Raw genomic sequence first — 23,050 nt, forward strand, 5'->3', positions numbered from 1 at the left:
CAAGCAGTAACTAGACCAGCAAGCAGTGAGCAAACCTGCAAGCAGTAAGTAGACCAGTAAGCAGTAAGTAGATCGGGTAGCGGTGAGTAGATTAGCACATAAGAGGTCCATCAGCTAAGCAAAGAACAGACCGATATGTACTCCAACATCACTTCCTTTTCTTGAACTTATTCCCTTCGATAGTGATATTTGATGGCTATATGCTTCGTTTTGGATTGCATCACCAGGTTCTTGGATATTTCAATGGCACAGGTGTTGTTACAATGAATCACTACCGATCCAACAACTTTTTCTTGTATTCCTTCCAGCAATTGCTTGATCTAAACTATATGTGTGCAGTTGATTGCAACAGTTGCATACTCAGCCTCGGCTATGGATTGAGATATATAGTTTTTTTTTCTTACTTGTCCAAGATACAATCCTATCTCTGAGAAAGAATGCACCTCCATTGGTGCTCTTCATGTCATCAATGTTTCCAGCCTAAGCTGAATCAGTGAAGACACTTAAACTAAAGTCTCCCTTATGTGGATACCAAAGACCATACTCATCAGTCCCCTTTAGGTATCTGAATATTCTTTTTACTGCCATCATGTGAGTCTCTTTCATATTTGTAGAAAATCTAGCAACCAAACCAATGGCTTGTGCTATGTTAGGTCTACTATGTATTGCATATTGTAACTTACCGATCATGGACCGATAAAGTATCTCATTCACTTCTTCAACCTCATCATATTTAGATAGCTTGCAACCTGTAACCATTGGAGTTCCAATAGGTTTGCAATCTCCCATTCCAAAAGTTTTCAGAATTTCCCTTATGTACTTAGTCTGACTAATGAAGATGTCATTCTTTAATTGAGAGACTTGCAGGCCAATTAAAAAACTTTATCTCATCAATCATGGACATCTCAAATTCTTGATGCATTTGTCCTACAAAGCTTCTGAAATTATCTTTCCAATCTCTATCATTGTCATGACATCTTGAAGAAATATGACCTATCTTATTACAGGAGAAGCACTTTAAGGGTAGTTTACCTTTGTATTTTCCTTTACCTCTTGGCAATCTTCTTGCCAATAGAGCTTCAATTTCATCTTACTCATGTTCCTTAGATAGCGGATTGTCACTTTCATGGGAATGACCAATTCTGGTAGTAGAACTACTGTCGGTTTCTTTCCTTCTCCTTGTTGGTGCATGCATCATGGATGTTTTGAAACCAGCATCAATCTTTGGTACATTGTTGTCATAATTACTCAACTCAAAAGCAGTCAACTTACCAATCAGTCGGTCAAGAGTTACATTGACTATTCCCAAGGATCTGAGATCCTAGATAGCAGAGACCCTTATTGCATATTGTGGTATCAAGGTTCTTAGGATTTTGCTAACCACACCATCCTCCTCAAGCTTTCCACTAGCACTTGTAATGGAGTTTACTACATCCTTTATCCTCTTTCTATACTGCTCTATATTTTTACTTTCCTGCATCCTCATCTCATCATATTTTCCTCTCAGGCTATCTAATTTGGCCTTTTGAACATGGGGATCTCTCCCATAGACTTTCTTCAGCTTATTCCATATCTGAAAAGCTATTTTTAAACCTTGTACCTCGACAAATTAATTATCTGAATGAGTGCTGACAATCAAATCCATAGCAGTAGTATTATCTTGCCTTTCCTTGATCTGCTTTGAAGTAAGAGTCTCTATAGGTTCATTGTACTATGTGATCACATAATTCCAATAGTTTTCACCTAGGGATCTATTAGTCCCCCCGCAATTTTTCTCTTTTAAGTATTCATACTCGTGGGTTGTCTTTTGTGCCTTTACTTTCGTCGGGTCATTTATTTTCCCTTGTACTTGAACCGTTGAACTCTTTCTAAAAAGTTCAAATGGTTCAAGGTTCAAGTGCACTTTTGTTTGTGGTCTTTGAAGTTTTGAACCCGTTGAACCAAATTTCAAGAGGTTCAAGGTTCAAAATGCCTTTTGTGAGTCGCGGAAATGTATCGTAATTTAACGAGCGTGGGTCCATACGTTTTAAGTTGATATGCAGCCTTGAACCTTGAACCAAATCTCAAGCGGTTCAAAATATTCAAGGTTCATGTTTAATAGTCCTTATTGTTACTCGTTCCTGGTGTTGTTGTGTGTGCCGCTTGCTCAATGTTATATCTCTTGAATGAACTTGAACCGTTGAACTTTTTGTCAAGAGGTTCAAATGGTTCAAGGTTCATGGGTTCATTTCAAAATTAACTCTAAGGCTTTTTAGTGAAATAAAAGCAGCACAACAAGAAGGAATATTCCCTTATTCAGCAATTTAAAACTCTAAATATGGAAAGTAATCATGAGAACATCAACTACTTGTGTGGAAGTGATGGATAATTAAGAAGGTGTCTAATTTTTGTCATTTCACCGTTACTTCGCACGCTTGGGTAAACCATGATGAAGTGTGTGTGGCTCTATAGATATTTACCTGTTTGATTGAAGGAAATGTGTATAGATTTATTTTCATATTTGAGAAGGTTGCATCTGCCATTCTTGAGCAAATTGGAGGCGCCGAAGGTAAAACCAGCTCTGTTCTCCAGAAGAATTTCCAGTTTTCATGGTGGTAACGGGTAAGTTCAGTCGATTCCTCCTAAGTTATGTTTCTTTTGAGTTCTGAGGATTATAGAAAAGGAAAACCTCTGAATTGTTAGGGTAGGATACTGCCTTGTTTTTTTAGAATTTCTTTTTTAAAAGTATAGATAGGCAGTATGAGGCCAATGCTGCCAAAGCTTGGTCGGACCTCATGTCTAGTGAGTATTTTACCAGAATTAGAAGACACATCCTTGGTTCATGTAGATTTAGGGGATTTTCTGGAAAGAACTAAGAACCCTCAGACCGGTACATTAATGGAGAAAATAGTTAAAAGTGGTCTTGTGGAGGCTGATGTGTTCTCGCTTGTAGCACCGTGTCCAGATTTAGTGATGGCTTGCATGAATAGATATGACTCTAAGAATAGATGTATCAGAACTAGCGATGGTAAGGTGCCAACCAGTATTAATAGAGAAATGGTAATAGCGGCAATGGGTATTCTGCACAAAGATGAGTATGAGGACTGGACTATTCAAAATTCATATGCCTATTTCTCATAATAGAAGAGAAAGTACAGGAGCGTAATTGCTAGGAATTGGCTCTTGAAGATTCAGAAAGGAAGATCACAGTTACCCAAGCCCTAACCAAAGAGAACTTCATCACAGAGGTGCGGGATATTGTTATTCTTTTGAACAGAGTAAAGGGGAACTCACATTCCTTCTACTAGGAGGATTGGATGTACTTTTTCATCCAAGTGGTTCTATCCGGTGACAAATATCTAGATTGGTCTTAGGTAATCGCGGAGAGACTTCATGAAGGATTGAGAAAATTTGTGGGGATGTCAGGGTTTTATATGTCTTCCTATATTTTCTACATTTTGGCTTTCACAAGGGATTGGCCTGGACTACCTAATGAACCCTGGATTCATGGAATGAGGGTATACAATTATTACCCCCTGTTACAATAATAGAGATATGTCGAGTAGATTGACAGGTGGAATGGAGTCTTCACGGGAAGACTTGCCTTTGAGCTCCAGGGTGATGCAAATAGGAGGATGTTTGTTGAACCTATGGAATTTGTGAGTATATATGGAAGTTTATTTATTCAATTTCCCTGGTTTACTTACATACAGGTAGGTGGCTTTGAGGGCCAACCATTCAAGTTGCCCAAGTATGCTTTTGACATCTGCGTGCTTATAGAGGTGAGCAGGCAATTGGCCCACATTGATAAAAGATTAGGAGAAAAGGGCGAGTTTGGAGTTGTATTCCTAGTTGAACTCAGATATTATAGTTGTAAGTCTGTGTCAACTGCCTTGAACCTGGAACTAGAGTTCAAAAAGATGAACCTACAACCATATTGGGCAAGGCGAAAGTTGATAGTTGGGGTTATGCAATGGAGAACCTAAATGTAGATAGTAATTTTTGTCATGAACCTTAGATAGAGGATTATTGGGAGAACTGCAGTGATGAGTATGAACTAAGAAAGAGACTGTGGTCCATATTCACTTTGCAACAGATAACTACCATGAGGCTTCCAATTAATATATCTGGTGTATTAGAAGATACAGAGGGGGATGTTTTAGATCCTGAGTTTCATACCAAGGTTAAAGGAAAACTGATTCCAGAAATTGATTGGAACAAAAAGGAAGATGATAGTATCCAAACTAGAACCTTCAATGTTGTGAGGAGAATAGATAGATGGTTGAGGAACTAGAAGTTCAAGGAGGGACTTCACATGTCCTCACATGAACCAAGAATTGATTCACACATTATGATTCAATCCCCTATTTCTTCCACTAATGAAATTGCTGATGTTGCTTGTGTTTCAAGGCCCGTTGTAGAGAAAATTAAACCTAGAAGGTCAAAGAGGTCACTATCTGGTCTCACAGTTGCTCGAGAAACTCAGTCCAGGAGCAAAAAGAAGAGTAGGGAGCCCGTCCAAAAATAGGTTGTTGTAGACTTGGACCCCAATGAGGAGCTTGAACAAACAATGGATTCACGGGATCAAGATGAGCCCGAGATGCAGGAAATGGACACAAATAAGGAAGAGGAAATTTGACAAGATCCCATGAACACCTTGGTAATTGTCACTTCACCAGACACACAGACAACTCCACCACCTAAGGAACCTGTAATCACACCAAGATGGTTGGAAGTTGTTGTTGGGGAAAAACGGAGTGTGGTGCCAGTTACAATCCCAATGGAGGACATGGTTAGTAGATGTTTGGGGAAACTGTTGAAGCCAAAGAAACTCAAAACAAAAGCAATGCTTGATGTAGATGAAACAATAGGTCACTAGATGGCCGAAGTGCCCAAACCAATTCCAGGAAGAGATGCAGACAAGGCTATGGAGGAGGATTTTACCATGGAAAAAATAGATTTGGGGGTTGCTTCAAGGGTTGTAGATGTTAGGCATTTAGAATCCTCCACAAAGAGGATAATTTCAAGAACGTGGAAAGATGAGAAGGAAAAAAGAGAACTGAAGCAAGTTGTTACCTAGATGGTTGAGTACATCAATGTCATCCACAATTTAGACCCCCAACCATTATCACAAATACCAGTGTCATTCGACCCTAAATCTCCAACCAATCAGAAAATGCTAGATCAGGTTCAAAGGAATAGGGTAGTGGCAGAGATGTTCAATAAATGGTTGGACCTTATTATACAATAGAGATCAGATTATATTATTAATCTAGTAAAATTTTATAAAGATGTTGAAACCGTGAGCAAGTAGCTATAATTGGAAACGGCCACCTGGGAGAAAGAAAGGATTAAGTGGGTAGCAGTCCTTGCATAGATGAACGATGTTCAGAAATATGGAGTGATGAAATTCCTGGCTGAAAAACCGGTGGAGAACTTGGATGATAATGTGTTGTACGTGTCAAAAAAATTTGTGGAATGGCGCAATTCCATCATCAAGCAAGGTCATGAAGAATCCACTTAGTTGCTCAAAGGATTGACCAACTTGATCGATACGATGCAGAAAGACCTTAAGTGTATCGTTATTCAGCTCATGAAGGAGGGCGCCAAGACAATTAAAGAGGCTACAGACATGACAGATATTTTTCAAGAGAGGATCCAATTCATTCAGACGACAAAATCCTTGGCCACGGATGACTTTTCAAAGGTGGCAAGGATTGAATCGATGCTCATTGTTTGCTCAGACCATTTAGCGGTTCACAAGGTGAAAGTTGCACACGTAAACATGGACAAAGAATTGTGGAAGCAGAGAATCCTACACATTGGTCTGCCTAATTTCCATGTCATCATGAACTTCTTGGCATCACACCTGGAGTGGCATGGTTCTGCTGCAAAGTAGGACAGATCTGTAACCTCCTCTGCCATGGTGAAAGCCTAGCTGATCCGAAGATGAAATGCCAGCCTCCGTGTGGTTGTTAATTTAGTTTTCTTTTATGTTGTTTCAAATGGTTTATTTCACTTGGATGAAAGTAAATATAATTTGATTATGTAAAAACTATGGGCTTGGTGGCTATTTAAGCTAAAAAGCTTGTCTTTGTAGGGGTTCCGAAAATTGTGATTTTTAGGAGCAGCAGATAATATTTTGATTTCTCATATGAGTTGTTTGGAAAATACAATGACTGATTATCAATGAAATAATGTGTTACGCAATCTTTGAATCTGTGTGTTTGGAGATTCGTACTCTTTCTTGAGAAAGTTGTTATGGGCATGATTGTAATTTTCTGATTAGTTATCTCTGTATTTTTCCTCAGTTCATGGTTATTATTAGTTATTAGAAAACTCACATTGTATTGATTTGCTTGATCCCCCTTTCCCTATGAGGCATGAGAGAGTATCGGTCAACCATCAGTATTTGTTGCGCCTCTGGTTTGTTTTGAATTTCTTCAGCGAGTATGTTTGTAAATCAGAGTCTATGAACTCCCTTTGAATATTCTTTCAAAAAAATTCCTATGTTTATAGTTTTGAAGGCGTTTATTTGTGTTGATGAATGAATTTTGAAGCCTTTCAATCCTTTCTGGTAAAAAGTATTAGCATATCATTTGTATAATAAATTCATTGCAAATCATACGAGGAGCTGCCCTCTAATGCAAAGGTTGAATTTTTATTAATTCATCCAATTGTTGGTAGTTTGTTTCCTTTTAAAAGGGTGAAACAGAGTCATATTTTGTTTAAAGAAGATAATTGTTAAGATTTCAAGAAAGGGACAAATATGTTTAACAATAGATTTTTGGCAACTCTTTTGGGGAGTCGAATTATAAGACTGGTTGCCTAGTTCCAAGACTGGAGTCAAGGAGATATACTAGGTCCCAAAGAAGGGAAGGGGTATTTGATTCTGTCTTTCAGGAGTTACAGAACTTGAATTTTGAACCCACTTTTTCATCTCAAAGAAGGGAAAGAAGTAGGCCTCCTTCCCCATCACCATCATCACCTGTGTCCTCAGTTTGTCAAGCTCTGACCTTGCACGGTGTTGCTTTACCAAATATAATCAACCCGAATCCACTCAATATCATACTTCCAATGGTAGCAAATAATCCTTGGTGGGTTGTTGTAGGCCCGTTGAACATAGGTTTAAATCTCAATCCCTTACCCAAAGGTGCTAGGGATCACTTGCCAAAATTTAGTGGGGATGGAAAAATCACCATTGATGAACACTTGAATGCATTCAATGTGGCTTGTGGGATAATAGTGGTTCAACATGAAGATGTTTTTGTGAGGTTCTTTGTCCAGACACTAACTGGAATAGCAGCAGATTGGTTTTATCACTTACCAAATAGTGTGATAACAACCTGGAAAGATCTGAAAACAAGATTTGAGGCAAGATTCAAAGTGGCTGAGGATGAACATTCTCTCTCGACTCAATTAGCCCGGTTGAAGAAATAAATTCCTAAATCTATGAGGGACTTTGTAGCAAAATTTGATAAGATCTTGCATAAAATTCCAACTAATCAAAAGCCCTCAAATGATAATCTTAAGTGTTTCTTTATCAATTCTATGCCTTTAGAGATAGGTTTCCTGATCTGCAGGCAAAGAGTTGTAGATTTAAATGCCACTAAAACACTTGTAGTTGAGTTAGAAGATGATCTAATCACGGCAGGTAAATGGAAAAGAGAGGTACAGACACCCATTGCTCAACCTTCAACTTCTTCTGACCCTGTAATCCAATGACTAATGAATGATGTGATTACTCTTAAAAGACAGTTGCCTAAAGCTAGTACCTCATACCCATCTCCCTATCAAGATGTACCTAGAAGGAATACAAACCAGTCTTTGGGCTATGGGAACAAGACTATGCAATTACCCCCTGCTCAGCAAAGGTTAGCAATTGAAGCACCTCCAGCTAAACGGATTAAGAGTAGTGTTCAATTTAGGGTAGGGATTATTATGTTAAATTTAGGATTCAATTAAATTTATAATTAACAATTAATTAGTATTATAGTTAGGGTTCAAGTAAGATTACAACTTAATTAGGGTTAGGATTCAGTTAAAGATACAATTGCAAAATTATTAATATTTTCTATTTGCTAATTGTTTGCAGAAAATAATACTCAGTTGCTATTACAAATATAAATGGTGAGTACTAGCCACTATGTGGCACTTGTTTAAAATGATGGAATATAAACATTATACTTCATTTATTTCTTTTGGAAGACAATTACTCCATCTGCATATACAGTGTATATTAAAACAAACATCAAAATACACACATAATCGATAAACACTAAAACCAATCTATCTTTAAAATAATGAAATCAACAATAACTATCCATGTAGGATTACAGCATTCATATTAAATCAAACATTCTATTTCGAGTCATTTAAAACATTTGTTCATGCAAGTGCATTCTATGCAATCTAATGTGGTGTCTGAGATTCTATCTCTATATTGAATTCAAAAAGCTAAAACAACTCTATCTGAACCAAGTTCTCGCCTTCATCCACAATCACTTGCACTCGATTGTTCATTAGCAATATGACAATCCCCAATTTTCACGATAAAAGAATTTAAATCATTCATTTGCATTTAAATTTTCATTTCATTTCAAGTCCAATTTCAATTTAATTTCTATTTCAACCTCATAAACATAAAATATATCATTTTCCTAATTTAATAATTGTAATAAATATAGATAAAAATGGTATGTGACATTATCCTACAATAGTAACCTTAATCGTAACCTGGCATTAACCCTAACTTTAATTTAACCTAACCTTAACCCTAAATCTAATCTTACCATAAAACCTAACCATAACGTAACCATAACCTAACCCTAAACTTAACTCCAACCTTAGAATATATATAATAATTAATATAACTATAATATAATGATATTATTATATACTATTATAATTCTATTTAATAATACAATACTATATAATTATATAATAACTTATTTATGTTTTCTATGTTGCATCGTAACTACTACTAGCTTATATATATTAATATTATACAAAATAAGCCCAAAGATATCTCTACATATTTTATGTTTTTAAGATTATCCCAAAAACAAATGAACGTAACGTATGATTCATTATAGACCTTAACACTAATTACTTACAAAATTGGATCTAAGAACTATTATTTAAAGCGTGATATGAACAAGTGGTAGCCTAGTGGGTGGCGTTCAACTTACTGGACAGGTTGGCAACCTTCAGAAACCACAAACTCAACCTTGAAGTCTGAGTTTGTGGAGATGGAAAGAAGACAGAAATTAATTGAAATATTGTCGCGGGTTAGGAGAGTAATAATTTAAAGAATAAATTGAGATAAATGAAACTAGCAAGACGCCGAAGTTTGTGGGCTGAATTCTGTGAATTATAAAATACATTAACACGTCTCTAGAATTTAGTTTCCAATGTCTGAGTTTGCAAATAATAAGAACTGTAAATGGATGAATCTTAAAATCACGTAATTGGTGCATTTAACCAAGCTCGACTAGGATATATAATAAAACCATTTTGGCTTTAGACTGCACGTTGCACGATTTGGAAGTCGCTCTAACTACATGTGGACAGGACATTTCCATTTTTACATATTCGTTGCTTCAATTTTTTTTTTGAAGTGGTTCAGAATTAACCTGAGTAGAAGCATATATTAAACCATAATACGATGTACTAACATTCAAGATAAAGCGATTCACAACCTGGAAGCTGCATAGATTGTGGGAATTGTCGCCCTTTTATATAGCAACATGATGGACTAGTTAATCTGCTGGCTATAAAAGCAAATGATATGACATTCATTTTCATCGAATAGCGACTCATAACTATACTTGTGTTGCAATGGCTTCAAAGATGTTGATCGCTGCACTTTGCATGGTTGCGCTGCTGAGTGCAAACGACGTGTTTGCGATGAACGTGAAGTGCCATGGCAAGCCCTACAAGTATACCTGCCCTGGGAAGCATGCCTGTCCGAGCCAGTGTGCGCGTACCTGCGTCATGGACTGCAAAGCTTGCAAGCCTGTTTGCAGTAAGTATCGATTATTTCATATGTTTGTTGGGAGGTTTTATTATTGAAATTGAGAAAAACCTAATAGTTAAGTTTGGATGGATATTAATATTACTGTTCAGCGTGCAATAAGCCCGGAGGCGTATGCCAGGATCCTCGATTCATAGGAGGAGATGGCATCATGTTCTATTTCCATGGTAAGAAAGACCAGAACTTCTGTTTGGTGTCGGACTCAGAGCTTCACATCAATGCTCACTTCATCGGCAAGAGAGGTGAGGGAATGGGAAGAGACTTCACGTGGGTGCAGTCCATTGGAGTGCTCTTCGGCGGCAACCACCAGCTGTTCCTGGGAGCCAAAAAGGTGGCCTCCTAGGATGATTCAATTGACCAACTGTGTTAATTATGGGTAGCTTGGACAGCTGTTCGTCCTTACCCAGAAATAACAGCATTAGTTATGGGTAGTTTTAGACAGCTGTTCGTCCTGACCTAGAATTAGAAAATGGTTGTTTTTGTCAAACAAGTGTTGTTAGGATAATAACAATTGTTATTTAATAGTGGCTCTTTTTAGGTGACACCTCATAGCCAAAATTAGTTATTGGTTAATTGAGTTGTCTTAATCTTAACCGTTGGTTTGAATTAATCTCGGTCGTTGGTTTTCCAATAGAGTAGTATAAAAAGGGGTCATGGGTCATTTGGAAAACAAGAAGTCTTGAAAAGAATTTGCAGTGATAGCAAATAGTCTTGCAGTGTTAGCAAGAGGCGCAGTGGTAGCGTTGATATAGCAGTGGAGGATATCAGCAGGAGATATTAAGAGTTTGTCGGAGTTCTGCCAGTAAGAGGCAAGGAATTTTTTTGTAATTCTTATATTGCTGAAGATTAATATATTTTCCATCTATAGAACTGGTTTTCCCTTAGGGGTTTTTCCAGGGACGATTGTCCAAAAATATTGTGTCCTTGTGTTGTTTATTTCTTTCCGTATTTTTAGTGAAGTTGCAGTTGTGTTATTTTTCGATATTCAGCTGTAAAATTATTTTCAGCAGTTAAATAATTTTTATGAGATAGGAGATTAATAATCAGTGACTGCAATAGAATTTCTACAAACTGGCCATTGCCTTGGACGGCAAAACGATCCAACTTCCTAACCAGGAGGGTGCCACGCTTTCCCTCTCTTCCTCCAATCTGACAATCGTTCGATCCGACACCACTAATGCCGTCACAGTTGAAGTGGAGAACAAGTTTATGATTACAGCCCGCGTTGTGCCCATCACTCCCGAGGAGTCTCGAATCCATAACTACGGGATCACCTCCGAGTCCGGCGACTGCTTTGCCCATCTGGAGCTGAGCTTCAAGTTCTACTCTCTCAGCCCCGATGTGACTGGTGTGCTTGGACAGACATACGCAGCAGAGTACAGGAGCCCCATTAAGTTGGGTGTGGCCATGCCCGTGGTGGGAGGTGAAGCCAACTATGTGACGAGCAATGTCTTTGCCACTGATTGCAAAGTTGCCCGATTCGGTTCGCGCAACATCAACATCAATGACAACGATTTCTCCGTCCTGGGTCTCAACTGTGCAGGGAGACCCGGTGGGCGAGGCATGGTTTGCCGGAGATAGATAGATTTGCACGTGGAGTTAGTTTCGTTTATATATTATGGGCACTGACCACTCTGGCCGCTAAATAAAATTGTCAATAAGACCTTCAGTTTTAATTAATCTGATATCTATCAAGCATCATTCAATTAGTACTTTCACATCGTACTGGCATCGGGTACTTTTATGGGGTAGTGAACGTGTGACCGTGTGAACGTGAACCTAGGGGCTGGAACTTGTAATCAGGTGCTCTGGGAAGTACCCAGGCTAGTTATCAACAATAGAGTTGAAATTGATTATGGATTGAGTCACGGGACATTTCTTATAATCAATAAAGCTATGTATTTGCCTTAACATTGTGTGCCAATTGTGTGTAAAGATTTCTGTTGTGTAGAGGTGTGCAAGTGTGTGTGCGCATGTATTCGAGTTTGGGATGCTTCGAGGCATAGTTCAGATTCTTGGAAGTGCTTGGATCTCACAAACAATTATCAAAAAGATCATCGGTGTCACTATAATAACTAGCACTTCCACTTAAAGAAAGTGCAATGCTTACGTCAATAGTAAAATATACATTAAATAATATATTGGAGAGAACAAATCAAAGAATACAATATAAGATATTATTTTAAATAGTAATTTTATTATATAAGATAATATCTTGAAATAAATATATTAGATTATGTGTTTTGGTATAAAAGATAATAAGTCCATAGAGTTTTTTCAATTTAGTAGTTCTAATTATTTATAATATGCCACAATAAACTTTAATCAACAAATAAAAATGAAATATGTTTGTCTCATAAGTTTCATAACCAATGAGCTACAAGGGAAAATGCCCTATCAGCTACCAATCCTTAATCCTTCAAATTATTTCTCAAGATCCCTATAAAAAGAAAATTGGTTTACATAATTCATGAAAAAGCATTATGGATTGATGCACCAAATAGTTCTACAAAGGAAGTAAATAAGAACCTAACAAAGATGATATCAACATATCATATCTATGGTCCAAATGATTAGAGCCTCAAGAATATCTTTCTTTGAAATCTCGATATTGCTACAATATACATTCTATTTTGAGGATGGGATCATCTAACCTCTTGATTACAATAAAATTCTACATGCCTAATTGGAGGGTCCCTTTACAATAGTTCAATGTTTGTTCACACCCACTTTACACTGAAACCAATCACAATGTTCCTTAAGTCTATCATACTTGTCAAATGCATTCAATGGAGCCTAAAATCGAGAATCATTTTGTTTTAAATGTTCTCCTCGTACTATGAGGTGAGGAGTTTATTAGTTTGTCTTTTCAGATACTCATTTAACTCTCTCCAAACTTTCATAACTTATGAGGATAAACGATACTTGGCTCTTTTTTTAAAGAGAAGTTTGATCTCTGTTAAAGTTTGACCAAGCTTTGCTTCCACTATGCTCTAGACTGAATGGTTACCTCTTTCATATACCTTATTTCTTCTTCAAAATTGAATAGAAAGTAATCTAATGAGAAACTTATAAATACGATGAGATAAATAAGGCATCAAATGATTCATTCAAATGACCTTTACACTCCTCTTTTTCATATTTTCTATTGTATTATGAGCCAATTTTAACCTCGTGTTAAATTTTTTTATTAGGGTAAAAAAGATTTGAGGGGACCAAAATCCTCGTACAATAGATTTTGAAGGGACCAGAAACCCTTGGATTTTTCATGGATCCAGAACCAACAAAGGAACAATGCTAAAAGATATAACAAAGACAAATAGTAGCCCAGTCACAACCAAACAAATTAGATAAGACATTACAGAACTGGTGGCACAAAGAAGTCAAATCCATCCCATAAGAATTAAATAAACATGAACATAGGGGAAATGGCTCCCACAACCTTATCCTTTAGATTGATCCGTGCAGGAAGCAGCATGCATAGAACAACATTCATTTCACCAACTCGCTCACAGCTAAACATCAGGGCTTCCACAACCTCCCAACTGCAGTTTCAAGAAACACTAGTAGCAGGAAAACTACTGACATCTAGAATGTGCCTTAGAAAGACACACAAAATAGGGTTTTTTTAAGCTCCCTCAACCTTAAGGGTGGGTTTTACAAGGATCCCAGAACCCGTCGCAATGGGTTTTTGAATGGCTCCCATAACCTTGGCCTTGAGAGAAAGCAGAGCAGAGCAAATAATTCCCTCCAAAATCACCACCTCAATAGATGATAAAGGAGCGAACAGAGTAAAAGAACAACCTCTGTTCCCACATAGTCCAAAAATAGGGTACCAACAGTCTCCCACCAACAAAACCAAACCTTCACCACCGAGCCAAACTCCACCTCAATAGGAGAAAGGTTAATTCCAATAATATCCATATTCACCTCAAAATAAGATAGAGCCACCTCAATAAGGCAAGCCAGAAAAAACCAAAGTTGCATGAAGAAGGCCAACTGAAAAATAGAACAAGCATAACCATAGCTAGAGAAGAGATGGAAACCCATCAACAAATCTTCAGCATAGACCAAGAGATACAGAAGCCTCTGACTAAGACCACAAATGGTCAAAGAAAAAATAAATCTGACCAAACCAACAATAGAGCCTCCAAGAGAAGGACAAACCCCAACACAACACCACAATATCTAGGCCATAAAGCACAGACCAAGGGGGGAAAAATAAAAACCTCTGCCTCAAAAGAAATAGAGACATTCAAAAAGATGGGGAAGTAGGGAACAAAGAGCACCCATACCACACCTACCAACAGATCCATGTGCCAGGATCCAAAAGAAACCACCACCACACCAAAAGAGAACAGATCTATCGCAACAAAACCAACATCGGTGACAGAAGCCTCCATCTATAGCAACAACTCCACAAAAAATGCCACCTCGTCCAAAGCAACCAAATCTACCACAACAACACCAACTTTTGCATCATCAGCCACCAAAACCCCAGGAACAACCACATCACTAACCAGGAAGACCCACACCCTAGCCACAACATAACACCCACCACAGTCGAAAGCCACAAAGGGTAAGGCATAACCGTGGGGTGCAAAAACCCCATCTCAAAGCCAAAGCAAGAGAATAGCACCTCCCCAAGTAGAAATAGCACTGCCACCAACATCGTCCGCAGCCACAAGTAGGAAACGAGCAATGCAAGCACCTCCATCACCATCCACAACCACCAACTGAAGATGGGAAAAGAAAGCAGTTGAGGGCAAGAGAGAGAGAGAGAGAGAGAGAGAGAGAAGAGGCCATGCAGTCCAAGGCTCAAACCCCAGCAATCCCCACCCAACACCGACTGCCAACCACCATCTGTCATCATCATCTTCTCCTTCACCGTCGTCCTCTGCAACATCCCTTGCATCGCAAAGGCCACCTAGAACCATCATCTTGTTAATGTTGATATCATTATCATTATTATAATTTTAACTAATTTATTGCACTATCTCTCTTACTCCTAATACTTACTCAGTTAACTAATTTATTTAGCACAAAAAATTTAATTTATTTCTAGATTACCTTTCCTTTAATTATGTATTTCATGATATGTTTTCAAGTTCAACTACATAATTTTTTATATTTTATGAATAATAACTCGTGATAACTCTTATCTCCCGTGATGAGCAATGGCCCACCTAGACCATCAAAAATTCATCACAACAAAACATAGGTTTCTCTTGTTTCTTGTGTGTAAAAAAGTTCAAAGAAAACCCATTAAAAGGACACTGCATGTATCAAAATAAATCTAATATGTTGTCCACTTTCTAAATCTAGTTGATTTCTTAATTAAAACATTGGAAAAGAAATGAACCACTAAATCATAAAAGAAAAGGAAGCCTCTATTTTTTCAAATACTCTCTCCTACACTCATGCTCATGTAGGACTAATATAGTTAATAGAGCTTTTAACCAGTCACCACATCAAACTAATCAACACATTTACTTCAATATTTGTATATATCATATAATAACAATCTAAGAAAACATGAAGGCATGCCCTATCTTTTGTAAGCAGAAATGTTGCTTACAATTACAATATAAAAATCAAGTCCCCAATGAATGAAACCTTTTCTATAATTCCTCCCACAACATAACAAATAAACAATCACAAAACATTCTTGCATGAATCTTCTCTTTTTTGAACTCAGAATTTTTAAAATTGCTCTCCTTAGGGAGATCTACTGTAGATATTATAAACCTCAATAAATATTCAAAGAATACAATCAATAAAACCCATCAAAAATACCCTTGATCATTCCCAACAAAGTATTGGAGTGTGAAGTTACCTCTAGTAATTAATATGCAAGCAGCAATTTATTACTAAGAAAGCTCTGCTCTATGGCTTACAATGTTGATCATGCAAATACAAAAATAAGGCAATAATTTATTAACTAATGTATCTATCCCACCTTTTCATTTGTATGAAGGTCTCTTTTGCTACTTGCCAACATTAGAAGGGCAAGAGTTAACAATGGGAGGAACCACACAATTATACTAAATGCATAGTGAAGTATTGATAAGAAGCATTGAAGAGGGATTTAAATGAAAGAAGGTAAGCAAATGAAAATAAACGTGTCAAAAAGGATATCTCTTAGTGTGTTTTATATATATTATTATTTAATATATGTATGCTAGTCATAGATAGCTTGAGGGTGATTGATAATTCAAGATTTTGTTTCCAAACAACCTACTTCCTAAATGCATGAATATTTGGTGTAACTTTCATAGTTTTGCCAACAAAAACATGCACGAACATATAATTATCTTTATAAAAAAAAAAAAAAAAAAAAAAATAATTAAATATAACTAAAATCAAATATAATTCCTCTTTTATCCACTTTCACCCCAGTGTTTTCTTTGCATTTCTCTAAAAGCTATTATATGAAAAAGACAACACCACATGTTAGTTGCTATTAGATAAGAAAACGACATAAAAACCTTAAGCGGTTGTTGCAAACTTCTAAGCTCCTCCTCTTAAGCACTTATAATAAGTTTCCTACTAAGACCATTGTCGCTTCAAGAATTCTATACATATGATTCTATTTGGCCATGTTTCACACTTCACAACTTAATCAAAATTAATCAATTATGTGCAAAGTTGACTTATTCCAAAACATCAAATTCAAAAATTTGAGCTTTCAAACATTTTATTTCTACAATTCATATTTTGATTCGAGGAACAAATGGTGCAATATTTTAATTTCATATTGAATACTTCATTCTCCCCATGTGGCAACTTCAGAATGGAATTTAAAACTTTATTTGCAAAATTTCTTTGAGCCCTAGACCCTAAATATCCTAGGTGATCAAAAATTGAACAAAAATAAAAATTACAAAGGAAGAAAGGTCGACGACACCCGCATCCTTCGTTTGTTCTCCCTCTTACCTGCACAGAATTCATAAATATGAAAAAGAGAGGAAAAGAAACCCTAGGTTTTTGTCGAAGCTTTGCAAAGTTGTCTGCTACCCTCTTGATTGCAAAATTTAAAATTGGGCACGAAAGTACATATACTGATATTATAGTCAAAGTAAATGACAATCTTAAACCGAAAGCACTCGATGAACATGCCCTAAACTTTTTTTATAATATATAGAAAGGAATGTCATTTTCCTAAGAGTATAAGGCACCCAATGACGACACAAATTTTAGAGATAATTTTAAGCCGGAATCTTCCCCGGAGATTTCAAAGGCCAATGCGGTGGTGAATCTGATAAACATGGCGATGCTTGGGCATCCTTGCCTCGGACTCCCACCCGAATGGAACGATGCAGGGATTTGATTAAATCGTATTCAATTCTATTTAATTTCCTCTACTTTAAATAATTGGTGTTGGTTTTGCTCGCTTTGCATCATTCTAGCTTATTGTTTCCAGGGATGAGTTAACAAAACTGCCCAAGGAAAAAACCCGACTTGAGAAAAACCAACCTGAGGAGTTGAGTTCTAGTGAGAAATTCTCACGTAATATTGCCTATGAGCTAAATTTATGTAAATATAAAATGCATATCATAAGATTATACAAGATATATCTTAGTAAAATTTTGAGAAAGAAAATTATATGTTCTAAAAGCATCAACACTCAATGTAGAATTAAAAAATAAAATATTATAATATATTTACAGAAGATCTATGAATACTCTAAAATATTAGGCTCCTCTATTACATATTTTATGTGTTCAAGAATAATGGATAACAATTTAACAACACATCCTCCCTCTGGATGGATTAAAATAAATATTGACAGGGTAGCTAAGAGGAACCTTGGGCCTACTGGTTGTGGGGGAGTGGCTCATGATCACAATGGTAGATTTGTCTTAGTGGTGACACTCCCTTTGGGAACCCAAAAAAAACCACTATGTTAAGGCTATGCCTGCCTACATTGGTATAAAGATGGCTATAAAAGAGAACTATAGGAAAATATGGCTGGAAAGTGACTCCCTCAATATTGTTAACTACTTTTGTGGTGTACAAATCCCTAGTTGGACTATAAAGACCTTAATCAAAGACACTTTAAGTATGCTAAGATCTTTTGATAATAACATCAACGCCTCCCATGTGTTTTGGGAAGAAAATAAAGTGACCTATGGCCTGGCCAATATTGGAGTTAAGCAGAATAGTATTAAGTGGTGGGGGACCCATGATATTATCCCCATTGAAATTAAAAACCTCATTTATGATGATAAAAGATCGTGTTCATTTGGGGGTTGTCTAATAATTTATTATGTTGTACATCTCACATAAATGGAAGGATGGGATGATATGTCCCTATCATTACGTTATTGGGAAAGGAAAGAATTGTTTTCTTGCCAAGTCTAGAATCTTCGTTTTTGTTTTGTGTTGTATTTTGGGGTCTAGTGGCTTTTTGTAGTGAACTCACTGACCGGATTGTAGGTCCAATATGGGTGGTGATCAAAATAGAATGGGGCCCACTTTGTATGAGAAATGGAGTAACAAAACTGAGGTTTGGGATGAAGTTTCGAGTGGAGGGATTACGCCCTACATCGAAAAACTTCACAACCATAACCCTAGGGCTACTCGGGTCTTCATCAAAAGCTAGAATAATGGCACCTTACAAGTTTTTGGAGGTGAATTTGTGGTGACATAAAGCTATATGTTTTATGAGTTGTTATATTGATGTGTGATGAGGCATTACACCTCACCATCTTTCTAGTATGTTTTTATGTGCTCTTGTAAACTTTTTAGTATACGTGATTTCACTGTTTTCCAAATTTAAAGTTCAAACTAGAAATAGTTTTCAAATCTGATTTTAATTTGTAGCAAGGGATATTATAATGTTATTTCAATATAGACCAACCATTTCTTTCTTTAATATTTATTTGAGCTATCCATCATTATAAAGTTATAAAGTAAGTAGTCTAACATTTAAATGAGACAAGTGGCAATTTAATATAATTTGTAACTTATATAATATGTTTTTGATTAATATAGGTGGGGAAGGGCCCCAACCCTTACAAATCAGAACCAAACCATCAAAAAATAAAAGGCTCCTATAGAAACGGAATAGGAGAGTCACCCAAGAGGTAACTAAAGTTAGGATTGGGAAAACCTTTACATCTTTCTTCTCTTTGTGAACTACGAACAACCTTAGCCAACTTGACACCTTTCTTCCTTCATTTTACTACTATCCAAGCAAATTTGTCTTTAACACACAAATACCTAGGTGAAGGAAACATCAAAACCTCATTAACAACCCTAAAAATGGAAACAATAAAAGAAGGTGGGCTAGAAGAAGTACAATGAGAAAGTTCACAACAACATTAGGATAATGACTTTATCAAAATAAATAATAGAAGAATCCTTAAACCCATTATAAACCTTAGAAGAATCCATCTTTTTTCTAAAGCGGTCTAACAAATAGCATTAGGAAAAATAGCAGAAGAAACCTTAATCCCAATATTGATCATTTTATTCTCAAAAGAAGATTTATTCTAGAAAATAGAAATTGGAGAAACAATAAAGGAATTCTAAATACCAACAATAACTGAATTGTCAAAGTGAAATTTGAATTGGGCCAAAACACAACAACAGGGCTTAGAAGACTCTAAATCAAGAATCATCTTGTAATATCAAAATATGTTCAGTAAGATAATTTATCCGCCAAGAAAAAGAGGACTTGTGAGAGGCATGGGTTCAATTGGAGGCTAGATGTCCTATAGAAAAGAAACATCTATATTGGGAAGGAATGCCATCATAATCAATTGAAAACACAATCCTTGGGATATGCATTATTCTAATCATTAAGTTTTATATGCTCATCATTATCAATCAATCAATTTTTGCTTTACTGGGGGCATAATCATGGTTTTCTTTTTATTTGTTGTACATATTTTGTCATTGCTTATGTATTTTATCATTATTTATATTTATCATGGTCTTTGCATCATATTACAACAAGGACATCATGGTCTTCCATATCATGGTGTCATAAGGCATATATGTTTGTATTTGATACTTTTATCACATACTAGTCACATTGTCACTCACGTTCATAATAACTTGGTCCATAATATCAAGTATAATACCAAATCAAGGTATATTATATACCACTATAGCATGATTCTCATCCATCCTCCATCATCTCTATCTCCTTTGATCCATCTTTTCTCATGTCTTTTTATCCTACTTCCTTCGATGCTCCCAGCATTTCAAGAGCACACCCATGTTCTTTGAACTTGTCTTTCCTCTCAAGAAGCCAAACCAAACTCCTTCCTCGCCCTTCCAATGAATAGGGAATCATGTCACTAGTCCCATGAATACAACTTCAATCCATGCCTTCATAATTTCAAATCCTAGCTATACATTAACGAATGCATCTTAGCCCTCGATTTCCTTCTTGAAAAGTTTATAAATTGGAGGTCTCTCATTCCATATGAGAATCACCGAATATCTCAAATTTACAATAATGGTGTTGGTTTGACAAGAAATCATATTGCATCTATCAAAAAGCCATATATAATCATTTTGAGGTTGAGGTTTGCATGTATTCGGTTTTGAGTGTTGAATTGGTTTTCATTTGATGTCATATTTGTTATTTTATTTGCATGAAATATATTAATAAATGTCCAGAGGTGGATGGAATTATCTAAGATAGGTAACAAAGAGATAAGAGAAAGACGAGAAATTAAGAATGTATAGGATATGGTTATAGATATGTAGATAGGTAGATAAAAAAGATATAATAGAATTTAATGAAAAGACATAAATTTATAGAATTCATTGAATAAATAATGTTAAAGATCTTAAATCCAAAAGATGAACTAAAAAAAAAATAGTGATCTCACTAAATGAAATAAAAAAAATTAAGTTGAACATCTTATATGTTTGGTTGTTGTGAACTTTAATTGATTCTTATTTTTTATTGATTGTATCTCATCAATATTTCACCATGAATATCTCAACTTATTTTCGTTTGTGGTAGCCTAGTGGGTGGCGTTGAACTTACTGCACAGGTTGGCAACATTAGAAACCACAAACTCGACCTTGAAGTCTGAGTTTGTGGAGATGGAAAGAAGACAGAAATTAATTGAAATATTGTTTCAGGTTAGGAGAGTAATAATTTAAAGAATAAATGTAGATAAATAAAACTAGCAAGACGCCGAAGTTTGTGGGCTGCAATAAAATACATTTGCACGTCTCGAGAATTTAGTTTCCCATGTCTGAGTTTGTAAATAATAAGATCTGTAAATGGATGAATCATAAAATCACATAATTGTTTCATTTAACCAAGTTCCACACCGATATATAGTAAAATTATTTTGGCTTGACATTGCACGTTGCACGATTTGGAACTCGCTCTCAATACACGTGGACCGGACAATTCCATTTTTACATATTCGTTGCTTCAATATTTTGTTGAAGTAATTCAGAATTTGCCTGAGTAAAAGCATATATTAAACCATAATACGATGTAGTAGCATTTAAGATGAAGCAATTCACAACGTGGAAGCTGCATAGATTGTGGGGATTGTCGCCCTTTTATGAAGCAAAATGATGGACCAGTTAATCTGCTGGCTATAAAAGCAAATGATATGACATTCATTTTCCTCGAATAGCGACTCATAACTATACTCGTGTCGCAATGGCTTCAAAGATGTTCATCGCTGCACTTTGCATGGTTGCGCTGCTGAGTGCAAACGACGTGTTTGCAAAGAATCCGAAGAAGGTGAAGTGCCCTCCCAAGCTCTACAAGTATAGCTGCCCTGGGCAGCATCTCTGTCCGAACCATTGTGCGTATAGCTGCGTCATGGACTGCAAAACTTGCAGCCCTGTTTGCCGTAAGTATCCATTATTTGATCTGTTTGTTGGGAGGTTTTATTATTGAAATTGAGAAAATACTAATACTTAAGTTTGGATGGATATTAATATTACTGTGCACCGTGCAATAAGCCCGGAGGCGTGTGCCAGGATCCTCGATTCATAGGAGGAGATGGCATCATGTTCTATTTCCACGGTAAGAAAGACCAGAACTTCTGTTTGGTGTCGGACGCAGACCTGCACATCAATGCTCACTTCATCGGCAAGAGAGGCGAAGGAATGGGAAGAGACTTCACTTGGGTGCAGTCCATTGGAGTGCTCTTCGGCGGCAATCACCAGCTGTTCCTAGGAGCCAACAAGGTGTCCTCCTGGGATGATTCAATTGACCAACTGGCCATTGCCTTGGACGGCAAAACGATCCAACTTCCTAACCAGGAGGGTGCCACGCTTTCCCTCTCTCCCTTCAACTTGACAATCGTTCGATCTGACACCACTAATGCCGTTACGGTTGAAGTGGAGAAAAAGTTTATGATTACAGCCCGCGTTGTACCCATCACTCCCGAGGAGTCTCGAATCCACAACTACGGGATCACCTCCGAGTCCGGCGATTGCTTTGCCCATCTGGAGCTGAGCTTCAAGTTCTACTCTCTCAGCCCCGATGTGACTGGTGTGCTTGGACAGACATACGGAACAGAGTACAGGAGCCCCATTAAGTTGGGTGTGGCCATGCCCGTGGTGGGAGGTGAAGCCAACTATGTGACGAGCAATCTGTTTGCCACTGACTGCAAGGTTGCCCGATTCGGTTCAGGCAACATCAACATCAATAACAACGATTTCTCCGTCCTCGGTCTCAACTGTGCAGGGAGACCTGGTGGGCGCGGCATGGTTTGCCGGAGATAGATAGATTTGCACCAGTAAACCCCATGACGAGGTCCAATATTTATGTCCTATGGAGTTAGTTTCGTTTATGTATTATGGCCACTGACCACTCTGGCCGCTAAATAAAATTCTCAATAAGACCTTCAGTTTTAAGTAATCTCATCCGTTACGCTCCATTCAATTACTACTTACACATCGTACTTCATCGGTTCTTTTATCGGGTATATAATAATTAATGTAAATATCAAATACATATGAACTATGCAAATGAGTTAAATACCAATGAAAGCAAACCTCAAATGTTATGATAACAAACCCTGAATGTTAATCATG

The 23,050-nt window shown here is 36.8% G+C and overlaps 2 protein-coding genes across 2 annotated transcripts; both read left to right on the plus strand.

Annotated features, from left to right (window-relative positions):
• The first annotated feature begins 9,819 nt into the window (after window positions 1-9,819).
• Window positions 9,820-11,926, plus strand: LOC131860411 (uncharacterized). The gene is made up of 3 exons (XM_059214823.1): window positions 9,820-10,006; window positions 10,108-10,346; window positions 11,075-11,926. The coding sequence occupies exons 1-3, from the start codon at window positions 9,820-9,822 to the stop codon at window positions 11,594-11,596; spliced, it is 948 nt and encodes a 315-aa protein (XP_059070806.1). The 3' UTR covers window positions 11,597-11,926.
• A 9,736-nt stretch (window positions 11,927-21,662) lies between these two features.
• Window positions 21,663-22,752, plus strand: LOC131061357 (uncharacterized). The gene is made up of 2 exons (XM_059214824.1): window positions 21,663-21,858; window positions 21,948-22,752. The coding sequence occupies exons 1-2, from the start codon at window positions 21,663-21,665 to the stop codon at window positions 22,736-22,738; spliced, it is 987 nt and encodes a 328-aa protein (XP_059070807.1). The 3' UTR covers window positions 22,739-22,752.
• The last annotated feature ends 298 nt before the right edge of the window (window positions 22,753-23,050 follow it).

This window comes from Cryptomeria japonica, chromosome 11, assembly GCF_030272615.1.
Source record: "Cryptomeria japonica chromosome 11, Sugi_1.0, whole genome shotgun sequence".
In the NCBI taxonomy this organism is placed as follows: Eukaryota; Viridiplantae; Streptophyta; class Pinopsida; order Cupressales; family Cupressaceae; genus Cryptomeria; species Cryptomeria japonica.